The sequence below is a fragment of the Triplophysa dalaica genome, chromosome 2 (genome assembly GCF_015846415.1).
Source record: "Triplophysa dalaica isolate WHDGS20190420 chromosome 2, ASM1584641v1, whole genome shotgun sequence".
Lineage (NCBI taxonomy): Eukaryota > Metazoa > Chordata > Actinopteri > Cypriniformes > Nemacheilidae > Triplophysa > Triplophysa dalaica.
This window is the reverse complement of record NC_079543.1, coordinates 13,428,542-13,450,411: the sequence shown is the minus strand read 5'-3', so window position 1 is coordinate 13,450,411 and position 21,870 is coordinate 13,428,542. Positions and strand designations below refer to the sequence as shown.

General features: G+C 36.3%; 1 protein-coding gene, 1 long non-coding RNA gene and 1 other non-coding gene across 4 annotated transcripts; all 3 read right to left on the bottom strand.

Annotated features, from left to right (window-relative positions):
* Positions 1 to 90: 90 nt before the first annotated feature.
* cd99 (CD99 molecule) lies at positions 91 to 13,766 on the bottom strand. 2 transcript variants are annotated; one of them, XM_056772591.1, is made up of 14 exons: positions 13,511 to 13,762; positions 11,044 to 11,082; positions 10,809 to 10,859; positions 10,667 to 10,699; positions 9,207 to 9,245; positions 8,935 to 8,955; positions 8,775 to 8,807; positions 8,278 to 8,334; positions 8,032 to 8,115; positions 5,719 to 5,745; positions 5,461 to 5,484; positions 1,863 to 1,970; positions 1,269 to 1,322; positions 91 to 1,045 (listed from the first exon to the last, which is right to left on the bottom strand). In XM_056772591.1, the coding sequence occupies exons 1-14, from the start codon at positions 13,569 to 13,571 to the stop codon at positions 1,017 to 1,019; spliced, it is 660 nt and encodes a 219-aa protein (XP_056628569.1). In that variant the 5' UTR covers positions 13,572 to 13,762; the 3' UTR covers positions 91 to 1,016. The 2 variants fall into 2 exon arrangements, with proteins under 2 accessions (XP_056628569.1, XP_056628577.1); XM_056772599.1 differs by lacking the exons at positions 91 to 1,045; positions 1,269 to 1,322; positions 1,863 to 1,970 and adding an exon at positions 4,342 to 4,866 and having other exon boundaries at positions 13,511 to 13,766.
* On the bottom strand, positions 1,474 to 1,565 carry trnar-ucu (transfer RNA arginine (anticodon UCU)). The gene is given in 2 exon segments: positions 1,474 to 1,509; positions 1,529 to 1,565. It is a non-coding gene; the product is annotated as a tRNA-Arg (tRNA).
* A 4,705-nt stretch (positions 13,767 to 18,471) lies between the features above and the next one.
* Positions 18,472 to 21,410, bottom strand: LOC130433576 (uncharacterized). Its single transcript, XR_008908605.1, has 3 exons — positions 21,333 to 21,410; positions 20,438 to 20,607; positions 18,472 to 18,505 (listed from the first exon to the last, which is right to left on the bottom strand). It is a non-coding gene; the product is annotated as an uncharacterized LOC130433576 (long non-coding RNA).
* Between the last annotated feature and the right edge of the window lie 460 nt (positions 21,411 to 21,870).

Here is a 21,870-nt window from a genome sequence, read left to right as displayed (position 1 = left end):
TCATTAACCTTATTTCAGAATTAAAACACTAACAAACGAATAATTGAAAATCTATTATATTTGATTACAAACATAACAATCGACAACAACACGTTTACAAATGGCTTTATTTTGAGGAGAATCAAAGCAAATTCAAACAAAACTACTAAACAACGAAGGACACAAAGCGTTGAATGTCTGTGGTTATGGGTTTAAGTTAGTCAGTTGTAGGAGGGAAATTGATAAAACCGCTACATTAAATACGGATTCAATTGTGCGTATGGACAGCCTAAAATCCAGCCTGAATATGATCAAATCTTATCTCATTTGTACTTACAATAACAAAAGAACGGTCTTCTATTTAAAACCTTTCTAATTTAAATAAGTTAAAATGATGCATGAATCATGTTTGGTCGCAGGTTAGCAGCCCTTACTTTTTCCATGTTATTTAATTTAGTAAGATTTTTCTTAAAACAAAATCAGATTCTTACCCGTGTTTATCAACATCATATCATCTTCTGTCATCCAGTAACTTTTTAGGAAAGTTTACAAACTAATACAGATTAAACAGAGTAACATATCTGTTCCAAAAGATGTGCTGCAAAAACAAATGTCTAATGAAAAACAAAAACTGATGTAATCAATGAATGGAAGTCAGTTTGCTCTTCTAAATAGCAAGTCCTTTATGCAACTGAAATAATACAATCTCTAAAACAGTAATAATCTCCTAAACATAAAGTGTTGAATCTTACATTTGCACTAGTTGAAGAATACTAAAAGTGACTTATTCCTCTAATTTCTCAAAGACACAATAATTTGTTTGTACACAATCTAAATACACAAAAAATATTTGAATACAGAAAAAAACATTCTTAAACCAAAAGTTCAGTTAAACAATAAACACAAACACAAGGATTGTAAACGCATTAAAGTTAATCAGCATCTGACATAACGGTTGTTATCCCATAGGGTAAGGCTTTCCATAGTTGTATGATGAAGGTGCATATATTTGTTCCATTTGGCAGACTGGGCACCAATTAGGATGAATTGAGCAGGTTGCTAAAAACTTTGAAGGGAAAAGGGAGAAAACTATGTTATACAACAGGTGAAAAAAGTTAGGAAATCTTGCACCATTATGCTTAAAAAAAAAACAATTTAATTTAATTGTTTAAATTAAACAAACACTCCCAAATAAACATTTGTGATCTGAATCAATATTTAGAAATTCAAGAATTAAAACATACAAACATTTGGTTATGTTTTTTATAATGCTGAATTTAAGTGTTTACCCTGATTATCAGAGGTGCCACCATGCTGGGTTTTGCCACTCTCTGGGTCTTGCCCTGTAAGAAAAAAGTATGGAAATTATTCAGTTTATGATTTAACAAACTTTTTAACAACTGTTACTTGACACCTTCCAACATAATTTTCATCTCTGAACAATTTAGTGCTAATTCTGTTAGTAACATGATTAATCATGGTCTCAAAAAAACACGACTCTGGTGGGACTCGAACCCACAACCTTTGAATCACTTCTCCAAGTGTATCTTAGAAGTCCAATGCGCTATCCATTGCGCCACAGAGCCACCTGTTGAGGCCCCAAGGGCTTTTGAAATACAAGCCAAGCCGTTAAGCCGCGTCACACACCCAACCCCCACTTCCTCTACATGAGCTGCTGTGCTTGGCTGTGCTCATTTCTATACAGCTACATGTGTATGTATTACTTGATAAACAACCTTTAAAAGTTGTTTTCATTAAATATTGAGTTTTTTTATTCAATATATTTCTCAGCATTAAGACTTTTTTATTTTCGGCCAATTCAAATCTGGAATTAAACTTGAGTTTACACATCATACTTCCAGCTGAAAAAGTGGCAAACTCACCTCCTTGAATTTTGAAACAAAGTTTCTTTTTCTGATATGCAATGTAACCTGAAGCTGCACCAATAAGAGCAACACCCACAGAGCTGATGATGCCAGCTAGTGCCCCGCCTGAATAGAAAAAAAGTTAAAGGGACAGAACACAAAAGAGTCTCAGGATTCAAAATATTTTCTGACAGTGTAAAAAGTAAGTGACATTTAACAAACGTAAATATTTTCTCAAAACTAAGTTTTCTCAGTGTAATTGGGGCTCCATAACTTGTGGAAAGAAGGTTGGAGCACTTCAGAACAAAAGTAACCGCTTCTGTTTCTGCCACTAGGGGATGCAACAGGTATTTCATAATCTATCCAGAATATAAAACGTTTCTTGTATATACTACATATTGATGACGTTTAATGCCTAAATGCAATATTACACTTACACATTTAGCCGACTTTAACCATAACCTAGAGTGAAAATGTGAGTTACATTAATCGGTACAGAGTATGGTAAGAAATTGAATGCAAAATGGTGGCATTTTGATTGCCATGCTTCCCGAAGAACAGAAATTCTGAAAGCAGCAATAAAAATCTATTGTATTATTTTACAGCATGCATACAGCCATGGTTAAGATTTGGTCCTATTCAAAGTCAGCCAATAGGTCAATAATCAATGAAGGCATGTGATAGGTAAAAAAATTATTTATAAATAAAGCATTTAATCTGATTTACTCAAATGTAGCAAAAATGAATTCCTGCAACTACAACAACTAAAACAAAACGACAGATTTGTGCTCTGTAAACGTTCCAGGTGTTACCTGTATCCACCCATTTTTCTTTCGTACATGAAGCCATGTTTGCTTAATATACTAGTTTAGTTTAAAAGCTTTCTTTACAATCTAAGTTTTTTTTAAAGTAGGACACATTAATTTGCAAGTTACTTCCTACAACCAGATGCTTTATGTAATCAATGAAAACCCAAATGCTAACAGAGATCTGTCACTTCACACATGCTCAAAAGATTCTCAAAGTGCCATTGTTGATGATGTGTATCCAGTGAGATCTACATGACAATTGAGAGCAGTTGGGTGTGACTCTGACACGAACAGAAAATCTCACAATAAATTTTATTAAAAAAGGGAGCATAAGAAAATGTTGCTCTCATTGCAAACAACATTGTTATGAAGAATAACAAATAGACTAATTTGTTGAAGAAATACCAGACAACCTCAAGAGTCAAAAAGGAAGTCGGAGCCCAAAAAGTGAGGGACAAATAAAGCTTACTTAGACAGAAAACAAATTGTAAAATCGTATTTTGTAAAACAAAAGACTAATTTGTACAGGCAATATTCAGACATTCAAATAAACAACAGCATGCTACTGCCTGGAGTTTGTTTTCTCAAATCATGAATGACTGCTATGTGTGGTACGTGTTAAGGCTCAGTGTTTTTTAACTGCTTGGTTAACGAAAAAAAAAGATGTTATGACACATATCTAGAGTTGTAAACACTCCAGTACCTGTAGTCTCTGTTGCACACAAAGGGATTATAGTGTCCCAAATTTTATACAGACGCATGTAGGTATAACCCTTCCCTATTTTGGTATTAGGTCAAGTAATGTCTAAACAGACATATAACTAGATTCAAAATGTCCATTGCACAGATTTGACGGGCTGGGCCTTAAAGGACTATTTCACCCCCCCCCCCCATTTTTTTTTGCATCATCTACACCTTCATTGGTTAAGACAAGCAGATGTAAATTCTAATTCACTGCAGTAATGTCATTGGTTCTCTTGTGTCTTTTGACAAAACACACATTAACATATAAGACCCATGACATTTGAATTTAGCACTCTCATCTATACGTTTAAATTTCACTAAATACGCTCAAAATATTACACATTTTCATTTCAAATGTATGGTTTCGCTTCAGAAGACACATATTAACCCACTGGAGTCATTTGGATTAATGTTATGTTTTTTTCTTTAGAGCTTCACTATTTTGAGTACCACACACAAAGATAACACTACAGCGATTCAATATAAATAAAAATTCATATATTTGTGTTCAACTGAAAAAAAGGAGTCATATTCATCAAAGATGACTTAACGGGGGCTTAAATTAAAGATTTAACTGAAAAATAAAATATATTTTAAGCGTAAACTTGAATGTTATCCAAAGCAGTCATTTCACGCAATCCCATGATCACAAATGTCATGAATAATAGTATACAATGTAGTATAAACAAAAAATATAATGTTCAAAAAGGCCTGGTGTTCACATACCATACCAATAAAAACACCAAAGATGAAAGAACTTGCTTTCTATGATATGCAAACCTATTGTCAGTTCATTTTTTTTGTTGGCCAATGTCCTGTATTGAGAATGACTATAGAAGGAAGAAATAAAGGTTGCCCTGGGGAGATGAACACGCTTATGTGTTACTACGAAACTTAAAAGGAAACTTCAACATTTTGTGCTTCACATAAGAAAGAGTCATATGCAGGTTTTTAACCACATGACAGATTTTGTTTTATTTTCGGGTGAACTATCCCTTAAGGATGAAAGTTAAACTTGTTTATATGCATTGAAAGACTTTTAAACAACTAAAAGTGGCTTCCACCTTCTTTATTATATCAAGACAAATACTTATCCTTCCCAACAAAAAAAGAAACATTACCAGTCAACCATAAAACGCCAAAATTTCCTTACAATAACTTTATCACAACTAAATATGCAGCCTTGGAAAAAAACTGAGCACCATCCATAAAACCACATATAACTTACAAACCAAGTAAACAACCTTACACCTTAAAACCCACACATCTTAAAACCCAAACGCAAGCAAATATGATTCCTATCACAAACATTTAAAGCTCAGTCTTTTCATCTGCTACATTCAGAAGTTGCATAACTCGCTCTAGAAGGGGCACTACTACATCTTTAAGGTTGGCAATCCAGACACTGAGGCCTTCTGGCATAGTATCGGCTAGAATCCTCATAAGATGAAGCCACTGCTGGTTTAGATCTGCAACAACAGGCATTCGAAGCAGAGATTTAGGGCACAGCCACTGGCAATATGAGAAGTCAAATCTATCAGCCTGTGGATACTGTATGCTACACCATACAGACACTCCATTCCAACACAAAAAAAACTAATTCTGCTGGAGAAAAACTTAATTCACTCCTGTCAATAATTGGTTCTGTTTGTTGGACCGTCCTGTAAAAACTGTGTGATTGTTTAGTCATCAGACCAACGTGGTTTCCAGACATAATGTGTGATTCTACACTGAAAACTAAAGGAGAGGCCACAACTATTCTTCTATTCTACAACTCCATGGAGAACTTTACTCCACTTTTGCTCACAAACATAGGCAAATAAACCAAGCAAGGAGGGACAACTTAAGAAAGAGTAAAAGACAGACTTTGTCTGAGCTACAACACAAAGATGCTCATCAGAGGCACTTACATCATGTGTTTGCCACCATATACTTATGTCCACAAGTAAACTACATATCGCTAATGTTGTCTGTGATAGATTTCAGAACAATTACTAAACGATCAAGGAAACAATTTACAGTAAAAATCTGAATATAGAGTAAGTACTGAACATAATATTTACCTTGAGGTTGGTCAGAAGCACCCCCTATTGAGAAAATGACACACATATTGTCATCCAGGTAATGAAAATGATATACATTTTGTCATCCAAGTAATGAAACTTTCAAAGAAAATTCCTGTTACTTCCATTACACTTTGTCATCGCAAAACTATTTATTAAGATTTAAAATCTTAATAATCCTTTTCATTTATAATTTAAACCTTTCAATTTTCAACCAGTGAAGGATGAACTGTCTATAATAAAAAGTAATACAAATACCTTCATGTTCAGAGACAGCTGCTCGCCCTAATAAAAAATAAAGTTATATTTATATCTTTTCATCTTATTGAAATGTTACATTTAGTCCATAAAGTTAACTTCAAGTACTAAACAACTACCCATTTACCAGGGGTCTGTTCTTCGGATGTCGCTTACTACATCCAAGATCAAATGAAATATCCGAGTTGACCTAAGTCTGGTATTCATGATCTGGATAATTCAGTTCTTCAAACGCAACTCTTGTGTACGACTAGGTTTGGGATCGTTGCACTCTCATGCACTGTTTGGAAAGGCAGCATTATCAATAGAAGAACTAGTGATCAGCAGCGCTGCTATTGGCTGGTTGTAAAGTCAAAAGACGTAGTTACGTCTCGAAGATTATGACAAATTTGAAAACCTTATTAACACTTCAAACGATGCACAGACAGATTACTTTAAGATTACTTTTGAAAAGTTGTAAACTGAAGTTGTATATTTTGATAAATTAACTTTTAGTCCTTTTTTAAAAAAGATATCTTTTTAGTGGTTATTTGCAATTATTAGCGAACTGATTAATGTTCACTACATAGGATAACAAGGAAAGTGTCTGTTTCAACAACATTTCTTAAATTGGATAAACTCAGTCTGCTTAGAAATGTGTTACAGATAGTGGAAAATATGATTTTGTTGTGCTATTTTATTGCTTTTAATGTATCGTGAATATTAATTTCACTGTACAAAAAGCACATCCATGTATAAACTTTTTAAAGTTTAAAGGTAGGATATGTGCAAATTCAAAAGCCAAAACTTCAATACATTGACCTTGACAATATAAAGAACAAAAACCTAAAACTGGAGATTTCGTTTTAAAATGAATTGAGATTCAGTTACTATTTCAATATTGATTACTATCGTCTCTTATTGCCGGTAAAAGATGACACTGATACCTGCCTATTATCCATGGAAATTAAAAAGAAAATGGATATGGGCCTAAAAAGTTGTTTACCAAAAGTTATGTCTCATGAAGCTCAGTCTGTAGTGGTATAAAGATCATCATCAGGCTGCACAACCATCACAGGTCTCCTGTCTTTTCTGATGATGTGTGTTAAGTAGCACATGCAACAGTACAAGCCCTGTCAGGTTCATCCCTTAGACCAGCGGTTCTCAATCCTGGTCCTCGCGCACCCCCGCTCTGCATATTTTGTATGCTTCTCCTACCACTTCAGAGGTTTGTTCAGTACGCCTGCAAGAGCCCTGCGAAATAACCTCACTAGATATTCTGCCATAATTCCAGTTCGAAATGGGCATAATGTTGCGCAAATTTTAAGATTACGGTTAAATAACCCTGCAATCTTCCGTAATAGGTTTTGTCTGTGTGAAGACGCTGCAGGCAGTAGTATTGCGCAAATTCGTGTTCTTAAATTAACGTCAGCCGATTTCCTGTTACAGTTCAGGGAACACGTCAATCGGAACGCAGTTCATTCATTGAGCTCTCTTCTAATGAGCTAGAGATTTAAATCAGTTGTGTTAAACAAGAGAGATACAAAAAACATGCAGAACGGTGGGGCACGAGGACCAGGGTTGAGAACTGCCTTAGACTTTTGATACACTGAAATCCTTCATTCCTAGCAGTTGCCAAAATGTAATTTCATGATAATGTGCTAGCTAGGGCTGTAGTGTAACAGGTTTGGGTCAGGGAATGGTGCCTTTTAAGGAAATAACATGAGGCCTCAGAGACATCTACTAAGACATACTCGTTGACATGATCATGACTGCAGAATCTTTAGTTCCCTTATATCCTTTTCATCAAGCTGGGGTGTTAAGAGACTGAAATACCACAAATTTGCAAAATGGCAAGACAGACTGCTTTATTTATAAATCCCCTATATGCACTTGTCTGTGCTTTAATATACAGTATATCTGATATGAAGTCCCAACAAATTAATACGGCAATTATCTCGACTTGACTGCGTCATGGCCGCGATCTAATCCTGTTTACATGAAATAAGCCTGTTCCAGAGCAGGTTTAAGCTAACGGACCTGTTGCTAAGACAACAAGTCCAGGTTGAGCGTTGAAGAACCGAACAATCCAAGAGATCATGCAAAAACTTCAACAATCAAATCCAGCTAACCGAGTAAGCGTGGTACAAAGAACGGGCCCCAGGTGTATAAACAAATAAAACATGCTTAATTACAATGTCTAACTGGTACCACAAATGGCCAACACCTGTCAATAATTTACATCTGGGCTTTATTTATATTGATCTGCAAATGTTTACTGTTGTTTGTATAAGAGTTAGCGAAAATGTAAACATACAAAAAAAAGGCACAAACCTCCACTTTTGCCTCCATCTGGCTTATAGCCATCCTCACCATCCATCACGTCAAGCAGGTCTTTGTCATCCAAATTGCCACCACCTAAACAAAAATGACATGTAAGACTGAAGAAAATAGCAATACAAAGCAAATAAGAAGCGTACTGACTGTTTCTGGGGTAAAAATGGGATGCAATAGACGTAGCACCACTATACTTAACTTAATACTGTGCAACAGACAGATGTTGACCGACACAAAACATACCTGAAACAGTCCCACCCCCTTCAGGTGGCTTCACTACAGGTTTTTTGGGTTCAGTATCTGCCAATGATAAACAGTAAATCAAATTAAACATTTAAATGACACAAGAAAAAACTTGTTATAATCTCTTGTTATAAATAATCCTTGAAAGGATCTGTAAAACATTCAACAAGCAGAACACCAACAGAACAGCACTGAAAAATAAGACATTGAACACTAGAAAGATGCAAACAAAAGCTGAAAAAGTTGAAAAATGAAGGGTTACAAACTTGAACCTCAACATATTTGATTAAACTAAATAATATTGTTTGAAGGTGTAGAGAACTGCATAATGTGAGAGCTGCAAAACAAGTTGCACTGCAAACAGGATTGTGATTGAATTTGATTAAACAAACAAAATTGTGCTGCAACAAACAGAATACAGACAGACAAGACAGAGGTGAGAATTACACAAAACCCAGGTATTCCCAGGACAAAGGAACACACACTTCCATTTTTACCTGGACCCAATGCATCAGATAAATCAAAGCCATCTGGGAATGAAAATTTTAAGGCATTAACATCTGACATATTCTCTGATGCTAATAACATTAAGTCTTTTGATCCAAGGTTAAAATTATGACAGAATAAGAATGACATGTGAACATGTAACTATTTTACCTCCAGTTGGTTTCTTTGGATCTGCAAATATATAAAATAAGGGTCAACACATTATTAGTATTATTATATTCTACTTCACAGCACACAGGACACAAAGCATCATGAATTAATCAATAAATGGAAATCAACTAACCACAACTGCACTACCAGTAAAAGCACACATTATAAAAAATATTATGTTAATAACACTGTATATTGTAGCGTATGTATGTATGTACATGTGTATATATATTATGACATGCCGTTTTGTTTATAATGTAATGACAACTTACCTTCTTTAGGGGGATTCACAGCTGGTTTCTCGGGGTCATCTGTATCAAATAAACGAAAAACATTTTCCTTTTGAGTTTAGAATTTAGAATTGTTTAAACCAGTGGAAAGCAAATGTTCAACAGAAAAGAGAATTTCGCTGTTAATTTACATGCCCTTACATACCCGTCTATAATGTAGATGACATTGGGTATCATTCACAAAGCATGCGTACACACAAATTTGTGTGTGAAACTTGCGTACGAGCATTGCATACAAAAAAAAAATCAAGATTCACTAAATTTATTACAAAACTGCATTCTAAATATAAAAAAATATATGGGACCATGTGAAAGCACACGAACGCAAAAAAACTACCCCTTTACATTTATTGATTGTTCCAATGTTATATCCACAAGATTCCGGAGGGCGCTACTGTAACAATTAAAGTGGGTAAAACTTCCGGTGAAGCGGCAGAAGTAGTATGTTGCACTAAGATCACACACAGATCTAAAGTTAAGACAGACTGCTCCTGTGAGGGACTGAGACGTTTTTAAGAGATGTACTTCAAAATATCGTCTGCTTTTCTCAAGCAAAATGATAACAAACATCACTCAATGTGCTCACAGTTTAAAAAGAGATCCCACTTTTAAAACGGAGTTCAAATAGATTAATGTAATAATCAAAACACTGTATTGTCTTCAATAAAACGTGAGACAGTAAACTGGATTTACAAGAGTTCTTTACTGTTTTTTACCAACATGTTGTCAAAAATCTGTTGGAATCTGAAAAACGGTCAGTTCTGGTGTTTGATTCGGATTGGTTGAGCAGAGTTCTAAGACATAATAAAATACCCTGATTTATAACGGCGGACATAGCCTAATTATAACTTTATTTACTTTTTTTATGAAACCTTGCTACGCTTATGGAATAACCGTTTTATAAATGCAATAAGCTTCGCGGGAGTTTATTGCTTTAATGTCACATCTTATGGAATAACGTTACATATGATTTGCTTGATGTAAAGTAGGTATTTCTTCCACGTTTTATCTTATAAACAAGAGATTGTAGAGAGAACGTTTAACAATATAAAAAGGCAGCATTTGAACGTAATCTTTAATATAATGTTTATCAGATTAATGGCCAGCTGACAATATAGCAGCTTTATGTTATGTGCACCTGTGTAACGCATGCAGTTTGCTTTCAAATAAAAAAAATCATTATTTACCACATCTTTAAATAGCACACAATCGACATCATGTAAAGAAATTGAAAACTAGCCATTATTTTCAAATTGATCATTGGTTTACAGTCACAACAACTAAATCAACAATGTTGTTAAACATCTACCGGTAAAATAACACTGATTTAATATGCAAAAATGTCATTATATTTTTACAAGACGATGAAGTTGCATTAAAAAAAAACAATAGTTTAAGTGTAAGGAAAAACAAATAACCCATCATAGTCCACTCTGTCTTACCGAAATCTAATGCACCTGCTAGATCAAAATCATCTAAAATAACAAAGAAACAACATTTAAATAAGGTGAAACATGCAATTCTAGGCATACAGTTAACAAGTTAAAATATGCATTTTGTGAAAATATTTTTTGATAAAGTTACCAGGACTTGAGTTTTTGGGTGGGGCAGGTTTCACTGGTGGTTTTGTAGGGGCTTAAAGAGACAAAAATGTGATCATTTATAGTCCTTAAAGACACAATATTATCATATTAATATACACAATAATTTGAAAGCTTTACACAGCAAGTAATTCATCTTTTCATCACTTGTTTTGCTTGTAGTAAACATACAGTATAAAAAACAATGGAGATCCATAAACAGAGTTCTCCTGACTTACGTATATCGCCATCACCAAAGGCATCAGCAAGGTTCAAGTCTGTAAAAGAAAGATTTTATTTTAAATAAACAAACGTATGTATAGCTCAGCACAACAAAATATTCAGCCTAGGAATGCTTAAACTAAATTTACATGGGAAGCTTTGTTTAAGATACAGATGACAGGTAATGTAATATTTACACATCACCCTTCACCTTTGTGTTTGGATCAGGTGTGTTACACCCATCTCCAACACAACCTCTAGTCAAGTGGAGCTCCATTAATATGTAGCAAGTCGAGCCACAACAGCATCATCCAGGTGTGTTAGTATGTTTTATCGAAAAGCAAACTACTACAATTTTATTCAGATTGAAGTCCTTACATGAAAAGTCAAATTCCTGCTTTACTTGATTCAAAAAGTAAACACTTTAAACACTTTAAATCCTCAGAATCTCTCATTCTCAAGGTTTACAAAAACCTCAATTGGGTAACATGATTAAAATTTTGACACTACTTGCCTGTGGCCACACCTAGTCACACAGAATCTAGAACTATATCAGTTTAAAGAACTTTCACACCACATTTTAAAAGGACCAGTTAAATAAATACAACTGTGAGTTTATAACCTTTAAATGAAAAGCTGGTCAAAAATCAGCACATATATCAACACATTCTTCGTTACAAAACACATGTCACAGCAAGCGTGCGACGGTCTGCCACATGAAATGCTCTGGCACACGCAAGCTTCCTTTGGGTTAGGTTGCCAGGGTGATGCTTTTGTTTTATTAGGGTCTAACCGGTGACTGTGATGTAAGAACTGAATCCAGGAAACGCAACTTTATTCTCAAAAATGTTTTTAAACAGTTGACTAAACCTGCAATCCTACAAGCTTGTTAGTTCTGCAAGAGTGACAGGGATAATTTTGAACATAAAAGGCATCAAATGAAAAACAATGAACAACAGTTTGAATTTGGGTGTGGCAAAATTTTCTAACGCACGAGAAAATATTGAGTATTTTTCAGTTTTGCTGTGTATAAGCAGTGGTTTAAAAGGTAAAAACCATTATTCAAGGTCTAACCACAGAGCATCAGTACATCTCAAGTATACTGTAATTTCAACCTTGAAAAGTATTCATAGTGAATTAGAGGCAAAAAACAAAGCTTCACAATTAAACTGGCCAAACTGCGGTAATCCATGAGCCAAATTTTTACATAAACTAGACTGCAATTATAAACAAAACTCAGTTGCTTTTATTTCCTTTAATATTCTACCACAACATTGTAATGTGCACCAGCATGCAGACATTATCATACTCAAGCGTTCTTTCTGGATGTTTTCTGTAACCAGTTGCGCTGATCTGATTTCTCACAACAAATTACTCAAAATGACTATTCAAACCGACAACAAAAACTGGTTTCAGATCACAATAATAGCAAGACTCATAAATACCCCATCCAGAACAAAGCAGAATGCCTGTGGTTAGCTTTACTTCCCAATGGAGGAACATCACAGGAAGTATCGAGTCAACGTCATGGGACGAAGTATATTTAGTACACTGTGTTCATGCAACAGGTCTACTCATCATGCAGCTCAAAGCAGAATTTATTCTGGTTAAAAAGGTTTTTCCTTGTGACCTTCACTGTCTAAATGAAGAGATTATGGATTGTGAGGAGCTGTGCTTTTCACTGAGTGTTAGGAGATATAATATAAAAGCACAGTTAGCTGTTGTGAGTATCTTAAACAACCTTGAGTCTCATTCAGAGATACTCTTTTGTTTGGCATAAACATTGTGTTGCTATTCTTTGTAAAAACACAAATTAGGCCTACATTAAAAACAAATGATACCACAGATACATGGTTGTGTTGTTATTTTGCAAAATGTCCAGAAAGTAGTGGCTGAGACACAGCACTTCTATTTTTTGTATTTTTTTTCTAGAATTTGAATAAGAAAAGTTATTTTAATGCTCTCAAATAGGGACTACAGGCAAAATATTCACATTTCTAAGTATATGACTGACACCTTTAATCTATACTTCAAGGAAAGGTTGAGGACATACAGTTTACAGGATATAAAGTGTATAATTTCTTTCATTTTTTCATCTTTCGTTTGCAACCTTTTGCCTGCTGGGCTATACAATGTTATGAAAAGCTATAACAGAGAACAGCCTGCGGTGCAAGCAAGTTTTACGATATCCACGCAATGGGCCGATGAGTCATGCAGACTGAATGTGAAAAAGTATCAAGCGATGTTAGTCATGTTCACTAGCAGTGTTTGCAACACTCAAATTTTCCATTCACTGTTGTCAGGCACACTTGGGCAAATATGGTCTAAACAAACTTAATTCCTCAATCGCACATTATTGCGCATAAGATCGGTTACAAACAGCGACGACAGCTTTCAACAGTCTAGTCTAGTCAAATGGGGTTAAATGCCATTCTGCGTTTTAATATATGAGAAGTTCCAAAACAAAGTGGTAAATTACTATACCTTGCGCTATTGGTGTTCCCAAAAGATTTGCCAGAAGTAAAATCCACAGGAATGAAGTCATTTTGAATAAAAAAAATACTAAAGAAGTCCCGCGCCGTCAGGTTACCCTACAAAGAACGATATCACCAGTTAAAAGTCAACTTAAATAATGCGCGTTCACAAGCCTTGAAACGCACTTCCACCACATTAAAAGTTTCTGGAAAGGGAAGTTGCAGTGAGTGAAGTTACCCACCCCTATGAGTGACCCGGGAGTGATCCAATCGCTGTTCAGCGGTTCAGCTGCAGTAAGAAGATTCAAAACAGTGGAAGGAAAGAGCCACCTTGCCACACCCTACCTACCCTTTATATGAGTGCGCTTGCGTTTCAACAGATTTCGCCTAGGTGATCAAATTAGAAACCTGTTATCGTTTTAATACTCTGTTAAATTGAGTAGAAATTATTAATAAACCGATGTTTCATAAAAAATAGTTTAGTAATTATTACTGTTTTCTTTTGTATTAATGGTAGTAGTACATTCATCATAAAGCGTTATATAACACATATGATATATATATATATATATATATATATATATATATATATATATAGCAAATGTCTGGTTTCTTCCGCCATCTAGTGTTACATTATAGACACTGCAGCATTAAGCGCACTCACAGCTGTACAATAGGAATTTAATTCTAAAGGAAAATAGGCGTATTTCGTCCCACTGAGAATTCTTTAAGAATACTCGAATAGACTAAATCATATCGTCAACGCAACTAAGAGTGAAGTTGCAGTAAAACATAGGTCACGTGTCTTTCTTTAATGGTTGAGGTGACAAAGATGTTCAATGACATCTAATTGGCAGGACAGAAAGCTCACGATCAAGATCATATGTATAATTTATTTCGAGTTGCAAAAAATGACTATTCACAATACAATTTTTACTTAAGCTCTTTCCAACGTGTTGCGCTTCAACGATACTGAGCGTGTGCAAGAGCTGTCACTAACAAAGACCATGGCAAACAACAGCTTTCTCTCCATCTGTCATTGTGTGGCATTCTGACTTAAATTATTGAATTGGAACAATATGCTTGTAAACCGATTTGCATCGAGAAGGTCAACTAAACCATAGCACATCTAACTGTAGCAGGTTGCTTCTTTAAATCTCGTTGTTATAAATTAAATTCAGTGTAGTTTTTGTGCTCATAGGATGAAGAACTGAAAAAAACACATGTTCCCTGGATATTCTGTAAACACCTTTATTAAACACACTTTTATCACTCCAAAATAGACAACGGAGGGCATCCCCTTGCAATCTTCTGCTGCGCTCTGAGCGCATTCCACTATGTTGAAAATGAAAGTGACATGAATGTGGAAAAGTGTCCACATTTGCTTTAACGCATGCTTTTTGCTTCTTAGGTGAACAGTTTATTCACGTTTCTTCTTGCGACTGTCCTAGTGTTCACATACACTGTGTCACAGTTTTTTTGTTTTTTCCTCCCGGGTATTTCATTATTTGTTAATTAATCCCTCACCTGTTTTCACCTGTATCTCATTTAGTTCATCCCTTGCACCTGTTTAACCTTCGTTATCTGTTGTATTTAAATTTTCCCCTCGATTGTATTCCTGGACTGCTATTGTTTAACTAATGGTGTATTGTGTTCCCGGTTCCATGTTTACCCTTTTGATTTTATATTAAAGTACATTATTTTGATTTATCATTTGTAGTACGCTCTTTCCTTCATGAACCCGTGACAGAATAGCAGAACACAAAATATGGATTATCTGCGGCTCAACATCTCTCCAGAGGATAATCTGAAGTACCACCCGGACGGCCGTCCTCTGGTGAGATGTGTGGATGACTTCCTTGTTCTGAGTCGCGAGGTGAGCTGGAATTGTCGCTCGCTTAATGCGTGTTTTTTTGTTGGGATTGGATGATGACTCCATTCTGTGTCTGGAGTTCAAGGACAGACCCGTTGTGGAGTTTATCGATCTCGTCCGAGGGTTATTGGGTGCTCAACTCCGTTTGAGTGTAACCATCACGGATGAGATCGATCATCATCCAATCCCGTCCGTGCATGCGGCAAGCGATCCGACTCGCCTCGAGATATCTCCGAAGTCCTCCACCGGAGAAAGAGCGCGCAGAAATCCGGGGTCTGCAAAACCCGCTGCCCAGCCTCTAGAGCCGGCTATACAGCCGCCAAAGAAAGCTGCCCAGCCGACAGACTCCGCCACCAACCGGCTGCAAGAGGCGGTTAATGGGGACCTGCTCTCGGGCCTCCCGGCCGGGCCTTCCAGAGGCCCCTGCACGGCCGATCTCGTTAAACCTCCCTATGAGCACCTGGACTCAGTCCAAATATTTTTTGAAACCGTCTCAAACACTTTTCATCATTTGTCACAAGTCAAAACCAACTCGCTCTTAGAAAAAACGTCATTCACATTTAATATGTCTTTCAAATTTACAAATCACCCACAGCACATCATGTCACCAGGTAAAAAGACAGCTAGGTCTTGGTTTGGGGGTGGAGGGGTTTGTGTGTGTAGGAAAGAGGGGGACACATGATTCCCCCAACATAGCTAGAACTTCATTACTGCATGCATCACAACACATGCAAGTTCTTTTTAAACTTGAAACCTGACTTCAAATATTTTATTTCAGTTAATCACTGTTTATCTATTTTATCATCAGTGCTTCTTAATTCATGAACTCATTTTAACACAGCAGGGGCTCATAAATTATGGGAAATAAATCACGTTTTGACACACGGTGCATCATATTTTCTTCTCACGAGCTTTGTGACTCACCGATTAAATTCCTCTCTCTGAACGTGAGAGGAGTTTCAAGCACCAGCAAAGAATACTCCCTGCCCCGGAAAAGATCAAACAACATGACGAATGATAAGACAGATGGTACAGCAGAAGAGGTCACCTCAGGTCATGCTGACGTGGTGTTGTCATATGACCTGCAGAGAAAAATTTGTGGTGCTGATGTATAAAAAGCCCATTTGACTTAAGGTGATCCCATTTATCCTGGATTCTCATAGAAAGTAAGTTACAGGTGATCAAAACTCTCAGCAAATTTCATGGGCGTTCAGTTTCCATACTCCCCCACATTCTGCCTCTCCTTCTCAGACCAATTTTTTCAGAAGGCCTGGGAGCACTTTCAGTTGAAAATGTCGGTTTACACAGTACTAGTCAAACATCATCGTGCTGTCATTGCACCAAAGCCAAGCCCGGGTTTGCGTTTCTGTCTCTTGAGGAGTTTTCATGGCAGTACAATATCTGTGTGTTCCTATTAGATAAAAACATGCATGTGTGAATACAGAGAAAAACATTAATCTGGACATTCTGCATAAACTGATTTTTTTATGTAGCAAATGCTATGTATTCAGTGTTTAATGTCTACATGAACCGGAAGTAGCAAATTCTTTGCTTTAGTACTTTTGTTTGCCACGATTAGAATATAGAAAAAGTGTGAATGTAGAAAAGTATGCGGTTCATTCAGAAAATGAAGCTCAGAGGAGACTGACAGTTGGAGAGGTGTTTATTGGATGTCTTGTGTTGTGTAAATCAAGTAATTCATGAGTTCACCTTAGCAAATAATTAAAAAAGGGGGGCAGCATAGTTAAGATGAGAATTTGGTATGCGTATTTGGCGTGCTGTCCGGGGAGAGGGCTCTGATCTCCGTTTTTGCCCGTCCCCCGAGCGCTTCCCCCCCTTTTTCGGGTAGAAAAGAGGTTTAATGGTGAGGAGTCGGGGTGTAGGTGGGATGCTGCGAAAATGTTGAGTGGAGGAGGTGTAACGGCCCAGCTGTGTGATTGCTGATGCCGTGCAGCTGCGTAATTATTTGCACCTGCTCCTCCCGAACTTTGTTAATAAAACATCATTTAAAGAATGATAGCCAAGTATCTTTTCAGATTTTTTTGTACATTGACTTGCACAGATAAACCACAAAATGTGCACTAACAAACCCAAATGTAAAATGTTTGAAACTAACATATATGGTATTTATTCATTCACTATATTAAAATGGATGTAGAAAAATCCTTGTGGGAAGCATTAACTGTGTATGACAATAAGGCGATTATGATTAGTCATGGTTAAGATAATTAATGAATGAAAAAATAAAACGATACATATGCAATAGTTACATTAAAATAAAAAAACACAACCCAAGTCAAATTAAAGACTGCAGAACCTTTGGTTCCCTTATATCATTTTCAATAAGCTGGGGTCTTAAGAGACTGAAATACCACAAATTTGCAAATGGCAAGACAGACTGCATTATTTATAAATCCCCTATATGCACTTGTCTGTGCTTTTATATACAGTATATCTAATATGAAGTTCCAACAAATTAATATGGCAATTATCTCGATCTGACTGCGTCATGGTCGCGATCTAATCCTGTTTACATGAAATAAGCCTGCTCCAGAGCAGGTTTAAGCTAGCGGACCTGTTGCTAAGACAACAAGTCCAGGTTGAGGGTTGAAGAACTGAACAACCCAAGAGATCATGCAAAAACTTCAACAATCAAATCCAGCTAACCGAGTTAGCGAGGTACGAAGAACGGGCCCCAGGTGTATAAACAAATAAAAAATGCTGAATAACAATGTCTAACTGGTACCACAAATGGCCAACACCTGTCGATAAATTACCTCTGGGCTTTATTTATATTGATCTGCAAATGTTTAATGTTGTTTGTATAAGAGTTAGCAGAAATATGAACATACCAACAAAAAAAAGGCACAAAGCTCCACTTTTGCCTCCATCTGGCTTATGGCCATCATCACCATCCATCACTTCAAGCAGGTCTTTGTCATCCAAATTACCACCACCTGAACAAAAATAAGAAGCGTACTGGCCGTCTCTGGGGTAAAAATGGGATGCAATAGATTTAGCACCACTTTATGTAAATTACCACTGTGCAACAGACAGATGGTGACAGACACAAAACATACCTGAACCAGTCCCACACACTTGGCTTCACTACAGGTGTTTTGGGTTCAGTATCTGCCAATGATAAACAGTAAATCAAATTAAACATTTAAATAACACAAGAAAAAACTTGGTATAATCTCTTGTTATAAATAATCCTTGAAAGGATCTGTAAAACATTCAACAAGCAGAACACCACTGAAAATAAGCCATTGAACACTAGAAAGATGCAAACAAAAGCACCAGAGTTGAAAAATGAAGGGTTACAAACTTGAACCTCAACATATTTGATTAAACTAGATAATTTTGTTTGAAGGTGTAGAGAACTGCATAATGTCAGAGCTGCACAACAAGTTGAAATGCAAACAGGATTGTGATTGAATATGATTAAACAAACAAAATTGTGCTGTAACAAACAGTATACAGACTGAAAAAAGACAGAAGGCAAGATATTTCCAGGACAAAGCAACACACACTTCCATTTTTACCTGGACCCAATTCATCAGAATAATCATAGCCACCTGGGAATTAAAATTTTCAGGCATTAACATCTGACATATTCTCTGATGCTAATAACATCAAGTCTTTTGATCCAAGGTTAAAATTATGACAGAAAAAAACTACCCCTTTACATTTATTGAATGTTCCATGTTATATCCACAAGATTCCGGAGGGCGCTACTTTAACAATTAAAGTGGGTAAAACTTCCGGTGAAGCGGCAGAAGTAGTATGTTGCACTAAGATCACACAGATCTAAAGTTAAAGTTGCTCCTGTGAGGGACTGAGAAGTTTTTAAGAGATGTACTTCAAAATATCGTCTGCTTTTCTCAAGCAAAATGATAACAAACATCACTCAATATGCTCATAGTTTAAAAAGAGATCACACTTTTAAAACGGAGTTCAAATAGATTAATGTAATCATCAACACACTGTATTGTCTTCAATAAAACGTGAGACAGTAAACTGGATTTACAAGAGTTCTTTACTGTTTTTTACCGACATGTCAAATATCTGGCGTTTAGCTGTTATAAAATACACAGTAACCAACTGCTTCGCGGGAGTTTATTGCTTTAATGTCACATTATGTGGAATAACGTTATATCTGATTTGCTTGATGTAAAGTAGGTATTTATTCCACGTTTTTTCTTATAACAAGAGATTGTAGAGAGAATGTTTAAAAATATAAACAAGAGATTGTAGAGAGAATGTTATACAAATATTAAATGGCAGCTTATGCACGTGATCTTTAATATATTGTTTATCTGATTAATGGCCAGCTGACGATACAGCAGCTTTATGTTACGTGCACCTGTGTAACGCATGCATTTCGCTTTCAAATAAAAAAAAACATTATTTACCACTTTTACATTCCGTGTGTGTTGCGAGTACATTGTATTGTTTCTCGCTCTCCTGTCTTTCTGCGTTCCTTTCTGCACCACTTCTAGGTTGGTGTTTATTGGCTGACTCGACTGCCAATCATAACTCTGACGTCATGAGGTTGCTTTGGGGACGCGAGTTGATTGTGTGTGTGCGCCATGCCAGCGTACCATGTGCTCCAACGTGGTCAGCTGTTTGTGTTCGACACCAATTGTCTGATGCTTAATGTATCTGGTCTTATGAAGTCATGCGTTGTGTTATGCGATTTGATCTAGTTATAGATCTATTCTTTGACAATTGATTTCTATCGAGTTTTTTGAGGATTTTTGTCAGTGCATCATGTTAGTTTATACTTTTTTAGTTTAGGCTTGTGAGTGTGACGCTGCCCTTGTACTTTTGTTCGTATATTATACTAGTTTAGTTCGGCGTCGTATACGCTGAAGACTTCGTTTTTATTTCATTAGTCAGTTTAGAGGTTAGTATAAGTATTGTTTTTTTTTTGTTTCTTTCTTTAATTTGGGCGACACTCCTTTGTTTCTCTTTTCGTGTTGTTTTCCATGTATTTTTGTTTCTGTAATTATGTGTATTTTTCTTCAACACGACCAGTAAAGACTTTTTGAACATTAATACCTTTGTTCGGTGTCCTTTTTGTTCTGCACCTCACCCAGTAACAGTTGTCTCGCATAAATGTTGCGGTCAGTGGCGGAGCTAGAGTTTTTCACATGGGGTGTCCTGGGGGTGGCCAAGGCAACTTCAGGGGGTCCATAGACCATGATAGAAAGTCAGTGTGTAACCCTAACCTGGCATCACAAGAGAAATAATAATTTACTTAACCTGATGTTTGTAACGTGATATGGCTTAAAAAAATTATTCACATACTATAAATTGTCAGAGTCTCTATCTCGTACACACAGACACAGACTGCATACACACGGGACGCTAATGTCACTCTGTTGAATATAAAATCTGGGTCTTTAGTAAGTGTTGAACATCCAAAACATTTTCAGATATAAAGCTTAAGCACCAAGAACAATAGGATGAAGTGCATTATAAAATTTCACATTTCAAGAAAAAAAACTATACCTTAAAATCAAATGAAGCATTTTGTGTAGATTCGTTACATGGCTGGCCGTACTATGGAGTAACTTAGCTGTATTTTATTAGCCCTTTATGATATGTAAACAGGCTATTTGCAATTGAGGTAATCGTTTGAGTATCAAGACCAGATAAATAGCTTAAGAATTTCAAAGTTAGCTTAACATTTAAACACTGGTGGTGGCTGTAGCTGACGTTAGCCTACACTCAGTTAACAGGCAAATAGTGTAATGTATTGGCACTGCACTGTTTATGTGTATATAACTAGCACAAATGTAACGTTAAAAATAATGTTTAGGGTAAATCGGGAACCGATCTCTCTTATCTGATTAACCCGCCTAGCGCCAACATTCATATTTACTCATACAGCGACTTCACTTTCAAAATAATTTCTGCAAACAAAATCCCGATGCCTAGTCTTAAAACAAACCTTAAATTGCGAAATGTCCTTATTCTTCTGTTACTCCCATTACTTTCGTCCTTGATTAATTTGAAGGCTGCGCGCGGCACCGGACTCCTTTTCAGCAAGTGGTGAAATGAGATGTCAATCATCATTAAACTGCCCAATAAAATTTGAGGTGGCACTCGGGGTGGCCAATCAGATGTCAGACACCCAGGACGCCCCTCTGGCTCCGCCTCTGCAACCAAGATCATATGTATAATTTATTTCGAGTTGCGAAAAAAATATTACCAATACCATTGCACAAATTGCATATCAAAAAACTAAGATAGTCTAAATATGCTTTAAGCGAGTGGTATTTGATGATGGGTAGCCTGAAGGGACCTCACAGAGTAACTCTTGCGCAATCGTTGTGTGAGATTACCAATGAATGAAGCAGCGCTCCTTTTGCGTGTCATGCTTTTCAAGAGCCCACGCGTTTCACTCTAGGTTTTCCACTCTGCTCATTCTTTACGTGATATTGTGGTATATTTGTCGAGATGTGGATTGTGATCAGGGAATTTGATGG

Excerpts from the sequence above, each read along its gene's own strand:
- cd99 (XM_056772591.1), bottom strand. The coding sequence starts at position 13,571 with ATGACTTCATTCCTGTGGATTTTACTTCTGGCAAATCTTTTGGGAACA. Across the intron at positions 8,808-8,934 it reads TCCAAAGAAACCAACTGGAG|ATGGCTTTGATTTATCTGAT; the intron begins GTAAAATAGTTA and ends TTTCATTCCCAG. Across the intron at positions 5,485-5,718 it reads AGCTGTCTCTGAACATGAAG|GGGGTGCTTCTGACCAACCT; the intron begins GTATTTGTATTA and ends TTTTCTCAATAG.